Raw genomic sequence first — 8,238 nt, 5'->3', positions numbered from 1 at the left:
TATTAAGCTTGACTATAATGTATAAAACACATTCCCATGTTTCCACTCATGATTTCTTAAATTATATGAATTATTAATAGGTTACTGAAAGAACATATTACTGACATATTTAATAGTTTATACTTGACTTGCACCTAAGTGGTCTTTTTGGACAAGAAAACATTGCTCTGTTAACCGTGTTAGTGCAAATATATACAGTACAGACCAAAAGTTTGGACACACCTTCTCATTGAAAGATTTTCAATCAAAACTATGAATTAACACATGTGGAATTATATACTTAACAAAAAAGTGTGAGGCAACTGAAATTATGTCTTATATTCTAGGTTCTTCAAAGTAGCCACCTTTTGCTTTGATGACTGCTTTGCACACTCTTGGCATTCTCTTGATGAGCTTCAAGAGGTAGTCACCGGGAATTTTCTTCCAACAATCTTGAAGGAGTTCCCAGAGACGCTTAGCACTTGTTGGCCCTTTTGCCTTCACTCTGCGGTCCAGCTCACCCCAAACCATCTCGATTGGGTTCAGGTCTGGTGACTGTGGAGGCCAGGTCATCTGGCATAGCACCCCATCACTCTCCTTCTTGGTCAAATAGCCCTTACACAGCCTGGAGGTGTTTGGGGTCATTGTCCTGTTGAAAAATAAATGATGGTCCAACTAAACGCAAGCTGGATGGAATAGCATGCCGCTGCAAGATGCTGTGGTAGCCATGCTGGTTCAGTATGCCTTCAATTTTGAATAAATCCCCAACAGTGTCACCAGCAAAGCACCCCCACACCATCACCCCTCCTCCTCTATGCTTCACGGTGGGAGCCAGGCATGTAGAGTCCATCCGTTCACCTTTTCTGCGTCGCACAAAGACACGGTGGTTGGAACCAAAGATCTCAAATTTGGACTCATCAGACCAAAGCACAGATTTCCATTGGTCAAATGTCCATTCCTTGTGTTCTTTAGCCCAAACAAGTCTCTTCTGCTTGTTGCCTGTCCTTAGCAGTTTCCTAGTAGCTATTTTACCATGAAGGCCTGCTACACAAAGTCTCCTCTTAACAGTTGTTGTAGAGATGTGTCTGCTGCTAGAACTCTGTGTGGCATTGACCTGGTCTCTAATCTGAGCTGCTGTTAACCAGCGATTTCTGAGGCTGGTGACTCAGATAAACTTATCCTCAGAAGCAGAGGTGACTCTTGGTCTTCCTTTCCTGGGGCGTTCCTCATGTGAGCCAGTTTCTTTGTAGCGCTTGATGGTTTTTGCCAGTGCACTTGGGGACACTTTCAAAGTTTTCCCAATTTTTCGGACTGACTGACCTTCATTTCTTAAAGTAATGATGGACACTCTTTTTTCTTTACTTAGCTGCTTTTTTCTTGCCATAATACAAATTCTAACAGTCTATTCAGTAGGACTATTAGCTGTGTATCCACCAGACTTCTGCACAACACAACTGATGGTCCCAACCCCATTTATAAGGCAAGAAATCCCACTTATTAAACCTGACAGGGCACACCTGTGAAGTGAAAACCATTTCCTACTACCTCTTGAAGCTCATCAAGAGAATGCCAAGAGTGTGCAAAGCAGTCATCAAAGCAAAAGGTGGCTACTTTGAAGAACCTAGAATATAAGACACAATTTCAGTTGTTTCACACTTTTTGTTAAGTATATAATTCCACATGTGTTAATTCATAGTTTTGATGCCTTCAGTGAAAATGAAAATACAGAAAAATCTTTAAATGAGAAGGTGTGTCCAAACTTTTCGTCTGTACTGTATGTCAGCTCTACTCAGTGTGACCGGGTGTAACACGGTTGCTGTAATTTTTGGGCCTCAATGAATGAAAAACTTGTAAGAAGACCCTGGTGCTATTTATTGTGTAACACTGGTGTGGATTTCCTCCATTACTAGGGCCTGGTACAACTACTAGCTTTCTTTTGTCCTAGCAATATCATATGTTCTTGATTTGCAAATATAATTGAATAAAACATACTAACGCAGGTTGATTATGTATATTGCTCCATCGGCATGATTTCAGCGCTGGTCCGTGGGTCCAGGAAACCCAATTTTAGCATTTTATCCAACACTGGCTCCATTGGAAGATATCTCTTCCTCTCTATGGCAGTGATGCGATGACAGGACCTGTCAGTCCATATCATATAAAAGGGGGCTGGATTAGCTATTGAACTGAATTGACACAGAGGAGGAGAGAATGCTTTCCCTAATGTCAGAACTAATGCAGAGGTGGAATTTTATTGACCTCAGGACAGGTACTAAAATCCTGACAACATAATAGGGTTTATAATAGAACTACAGTAGTATGGTTTCTTAAAATGTTTTTGCAAATTAACTAAATTATAATTTACTCCTTCACTCCTTTAGCCCAGGAAAAACCTTGAATTATGAAAGTATGGGTCTATTCCTGGAGCGTAACAATATTGTATCTTACGGTTATTAGGTTCTTTAGAAGGACACAGATCTGGGGATTTATTCTCATGGAATATAGGCTGAACTGGATGGACAAATGTCTTTTTTGGCCTTGCTAACTATGTTACTATTGATACCTTGAGTAAATAAATCTATGAAAAAGTGCTTGAAACCATAAGTAGATATTACATACATTTTGCTTATTTTATTAGTTACATTTATTTAGTTTAGAGATTGATAAGAGAGAATAACCTCCTCTGAAATTAAACATAGGACAGTCACATTTCGCCAATAATATTCTTCTCATCCCTTAATTTGGACTTTTTAAACATCAAAAAATATTCTAGAAACTAGCACATTGTAATTGCTAAAAAAAATTAGAAAAAATTATAAATTTATATATAAAATCTTCGCTGTGATAAACTTTTTTGGTGCTCACTGCTCACACTCTGTGGCAAATTCATTTTTTGGCAAGTGACAGCTCTATTTATAACACTTTTAGATGATTTACCGTATATCACCGAATTACTTGGACACTCATGAAGCTTTGTTCCAAAAAAATGTGTCTCCTTATTCTAATGTTCTACCCCCAAAAAAGGTGTCTGCAGTTTCTTGGAATTTATTTTAATGCATGTCAGTTTACATGGTTGCTTGTCTGGGATACGATTCTGCAGATAATGTGAGGACTGCAGACGACGTTTAACAAGAGCTACGGTTTTTATGGTTCTTACCACAATTATTGTACTCAGGGGGGAGATTATAATGGAGTTGCCTAAGTAATCATTACTACAGCTCCCGAAAGTTATGGTATTAATACAGCGCATAAAGTGAATTACGGTAAACAAAATAAATAATATAATAAATCAAGTATAAGAGACAAACAAAACCTGAGATGCATATGAAAAACGCCATGGATGTCACCACATCAAGCAAATTTAAAACATTCAATTAATTAACTCTATCTATCTCATATCTATCGCCTGTATTTAGAGTGTAGTAATAAAGTACAACAATTTTTGACATGTGCAATTGGAAAAAAAGAATATTAAAAGCAAAAAGTCAATACTGTTATTTATCTTATATCACAATTTCTCCTAATTTAAGGCACAACTGTAAAACCACTTGAATTGGAAACCACCATCAGCTGAGAAAGATCTATTGGTCAATATACAGCAAAATGACTCTAAATGGTAAATATACCCATAGGCAGTGCCCATCAATCATACACTTATAGATTATGAAAAGAATGATAACTAAAGAAAAGGAAAACCTATAATATCACACTCTCACTAGTTCATTCCAGACCATTAAATAAAATAGGAAAAAAATAAGGTTAGTTGCCGAGCTGGAAAAATGTAAAATTTTATTCCAGAAAAAATTAACAAGCTACACAGGAAAAGTTTGGCAAATGCAACTTTATATTTAAATTTCACACACATCTGTATCTTAAAGAATGAAAGACTCACAGACTATAATGTTATTCTAAAATACTAAAAAGTATATGTTTTATACAAGGAAAAGAAAAAGAAATAATTTAAACAACCAATACATCAAAATGTGCAGAAAGTATAAACAAGACTGTGCCTTCAGTAGAATAAATGCTTCCCAAACGCTGCAAAATATAATACTAAGGCTCCAGTCTCTCCAAGACAGCTCACTAAATATAAACATACTTCACTGCCTCTGTTTCTTAGGGTGAACCAGAATGGGTGGCACATCCGGGAGGCTGACCTCACCCAGGTGATGTGCATACTGATTTGGGGAACAATAGGAGCCTAAAAAACAGGTGGTTCAAGTGTTGTTTCATGCACTCCCAAATCACTGACCAGGCTTACTGATTCCATTGGTTGAATTCAAGGTTAAAGAAAATGGAAGCTAGTAGATAACCCTTTAAGGCAACATGTATTTATTCTGTATTTATTACGAGTGCTCCATTTGTAGATCCTTTAATAATGCAATTTGGATGGTACGTTGCCAAACTGATTGATACCTAGGTTTTCTTTTAAACAAGGCTTAACTCAGTATTTGCCAAATAAAAACAAGAAAAAAAAACACAGAATACATTTCACTGTTAAAGAAAACCTCCTTTTTTATAGAAAGAATAGTTGAAAAAGTAGAATATGATTTTAACCAAAAATACTGCTTTGGAATGCTCCCCAAGACTGACTTACAAGGTAACGAAATCTCTCAGTAAGATAATCCCGTAATGCATGGCACATCCTTTATCAGTTACAGTACTTTTAATTCCCATCTGTCAATCTTTGTAAAAGAAACCCCAAACGGTATTAAATATTCAAAGAGTCTTCAAACTCTTAAAATCATGTTTATTAACACATTTACCTCAATTCAATTTATTAAGATGTCCAATGCTAACCTTTCTGGATGTTCTTGTTAATATGTGGTGATATACACAGCATTCAGCAGTGGTTCCTAGCACCTGTCATTTGCAAGATTGAACCTCCAGCCACAGAAACACAAAGGAATCTGTGGTTGAGTCCTTTGTTTCCAATTACAAACCTTCCCTGGTGGCCAGGAGAAAATAGGATTACAGGTGCGCTATTGCAAAGTGTGCACAATGCTGCTGATGCTCCATTCTTGATCTTCTTCTCAAGACATGGCTACAGGCCACAATTGCTTAGCAGAGAAGGGTAGTGTTTCACAAGGCTAAAGATTTTGCAGATGCTCCCTCATATAACACAGTAAGGTTCCCTTGGTAACCTGGATTTTCTGCAGTAAAGAAGGGTTGTGCTGAAACAGCGCCTCAGCTCCCTGTTTGAGAAAATGCAGACAAAAGGATTGATTCCAGCTTGGGCGAAACTCATCCACACAGCTGCTGTTAGAAATCCTCCCGGTACAACAGGACCTCTGGCAAAAACTCTCCAGTAACAAGCTACCAGATAGGGCCCCCACAAGGTCAGGAAAAGGAATGTCATAATATAGAACATTCTACTGATTCTTTTTTCCATTTTGAATTCATCTAAAACCAGTAGCCTTCTCCTGCCTGTGGTGTTTGCATTTTGCCTTATTCCAAGTAAGGTTGGTGGTGTGGGACCCCTTCCAAAGCCTGCCAACCAGTTAGCTGCTGCTTGACCGCTGGCTCCAGGACCATGAAAAGTCCAATTCTGGCTTACTGCTGCTACAAACTGGACTGGCTTCATTTTCCTTCGGTCGTGAACAAAAAATATCAGCTTGAGGTAGACAAGCTGTGTGGCTAGAAGAATGAGAGCAAGGAGTAACATAAATCCCAAGGAGTCGTTGGCCCTGAAGGAACGATGTTGAAACGTGCATTGATCTTCCTCTCTAATAAAGGAGTAGGTGCCAACATCGAGGACTGGTGGGAAGGCCATAGCTACAGATAAGGTCCACACCATGCAAATGACTGCCAAGCAAGTCCAAAAAGTCAACCTTTTTGTATAAAACCGATGGTGGGCTATAGCTAAGTATCTGGTAACACTTATACAGAATAACATGAATGCGGTGTGAAAACAGGACAAGACCCCAAGAAAAGCAATCACTTTGCAAGTAAGATTCCCATAAGTCCATGTAGAGCCATTCTTCACGGAGGTGAACACAAATGGAAAACAAATAGCAGATCTCAGGATATCTGAGCAGCACAGATCCAACAGGAAGTAGTAAGGAGCTCTGTGTAAGGTCTTATCTTTGACAAGCAAAATTGAGATAAGAAGGTTACCCACCACACTTACTCCTATTATAAAGCCCAATGATGTTAGCTTTAAAAATGCTGTTAAAGGAGACACATTTTGCAGAATGTTGTCAGCTGCATGGCTATCGTTCGCCATAGATGGAGGATATATATTATTGCTTCAGTCAAGTCTCATGGTCTATATACAAGGGCAAGCACAAGATAGATCCATACATTTTACTGCAAATGTAATCCACAAAAGCAACTGAGTTGGTGTCTAGGCACACATTCTGCTCTTTCTTTCTTCTGATGTGTCATGCTGTCAAGAGATCTGGAAAAAAAAAATAAGCTATCAGTTTTTAAGCTAGCAAGTCATGATGTGAGAAGGTGCTAACCTAGAATGCTAATATATGGAGACCTGAAAAGTTACACTACTATCATTTGTTTATAAGCCTTGGCTGAATAAAGCTTATACCATAGGGAACGATGAAGTATAATATATTGTTACTAAAAAGGAATGTTTAAACACTGATATATATATATATATATATATATATATACATACATACACACCACATACCTATAAATACACATACGTATACATATGCAGAGAGATAGATATCTATATATATATTCCATCTATCATATAGATCAGATCTACTGTATAGTAAGGATCACACCCATATAAATCATGCAGGATGGATTATAGCCCATGCATCAATCCCCTGCTGTCTATATTACCAGCCTATGGGCAATATGCAGGAATGCCAATTTCTTCCACAAACTGGTGGAAATCTCAGGGATCTCTCCAGTCCAAGGTACAGGGGAGCTATACACCCCACATCTGACCGGCCGGAGGATCTCCTTCCATTCTAGCCAGCCATTTCACTACACTGTATGATGCTACAAGCCCAGAATAGAGAATACATGGGCAGAGTGGCTGATGTGAAGCAGATAGTGGAGGAAGAGGAGGCTCCATTATTTATAGGAATCATTGCAACTGTAACTATGCTACTTTCTGGTCTCAGATGGAAAATCTGCAGGTTTCTCCTGCATGAAGGGGGTTTTGTTGCTTTTGATGTATGTATGTATGTATATAATCACACACACACATATATACACAGTACATGGGGATGGCACTGTCTGATCTGGGCTTGCTCATGGATGAATGTGCTGTATGGCCATGGAAATCGTCCCTTTGTTAGGCTTTTCCATTATCACAGGAATGCAGCTCTCTTCCCCAGGGTCTGCTTGCAACACTCCAGTCTCAGCCATGTAATATGCCCAGTATGACAGCTCGATCGCCACAGTGTGCCCCTATTATGCCATATCATAGTAAAAGCCCAGGTTCTGTCTATATGGAACAGCAATCACCCATTTGGCTGCATAGAACGACACACACACGTCCCCATCCATAAGTGATAGCAGAGGGTCCTACCTGTTGGCGCTATATATCCTGACCAGAGTATATTTTTCCGCCGGAGCTTCTTCTTTATATAAAATGCTGATTTTTTTCCTTAGATACCTTGCCTGGGAATATAGTCAGTGGCTCGGACGGCGCATGCGCTCTGAGGCTCCTTGAGCTGCTCGCTTCATCCTCCCCTGTCGCAGCCGCACAGGCTCTCCCAGCAACAGCAGCAGTAGCAGCAGCCCACTGCTGTCTGAATGAGGGCACGTCAGGCTGGCAGCTCCTAATGCCTACCTGCTGCAGCTCCCACTCTCAGCACATGGACACCTTGCCCACCATCCTTAGCCCTCCAGTTATGGTGGGAGCTGGGCTGACTAGGTCCTGTCAGGATGTGGGAGCCATATGCAGCAGACCTGTGCGCCAGTGACTTTCCATTGAGGGCGCATTCCCCTCACACTTCCCACCACAGCCAGCCTGTTACATATAAAATAAAGGCAGCCATAGTCGTCAAATGTCACATTATTGATTTGTTATATAAAAATCCGGAGTGGAAACACCCAGAGTGATGCATTGTGTGTTTTTTTCCTTCTGTGGAGTTGAGTGGGAGGAGAATGATGAGCACATTGTTACTGGGAAGAACATGGAAACATTTGCATGCATCACCTCAGGAAGGGTGGGAGCATGGCGGGCAGCACACGATGACTGTGGCTCACTACACTGGAGCACTTCTATCAGATGGCTGGCTTTCTGGTTGCTTTGTAGCCTGCTTTTTCTCTATTTCC

The 8,238-nt window shown here is 39.9% G+C and overlaps 1 protein-coding gene across 1 annotated transcript; it reads right to left on the bottom strand.

Annotated features, from left to right (window-relative positions):
- Positions 1–4,740: 4,740 nt before the first annotated feature.
- Positions 4,741–7,985, bottom strand: GPR85 (G protein-coupled receptor 85). The gene is made up of 2 exons (XM_077265053.1): positions 7,487–7,985; positions 4,741–6,379 (listed from the first exon to the last, which is right to left on the bottom strand). The coding sequence occupies exon 2, from the start codon at positions 6,203–6,205 to the stop codon at positions 5,093–5,095; it is 1,113 nt and encodes a 370-aa protein (XP_077121168.1). The 5' UTR covers positions 6,206–6,379; positions 7,487–7,985; the 3' UTR covers positions 4,741–5,092.
- Positions 7,986–8,238: the final 253 nt, after the last annotated feature.

This window comes from Ranitomeya variabilis, chromosome 5, assembly GCF_051348905.1.
Source record: "Ranitomeya variabilis isolate aRanVar5 chromosome 5, aRanVar5.hap1, whole genome shotgun sequence".
In the NCBI taxonomy this organism is placed as follows: domain Eukaryota; kingdom Metazoa; phylum Chordata; class Amphibia; order Anura; family Dendrobatidae; genus Ranitomeya; species Ranitomeya variabilis.
This window is presented reverse-complemented; position numbering and strand designations above follow the sequence as displayed.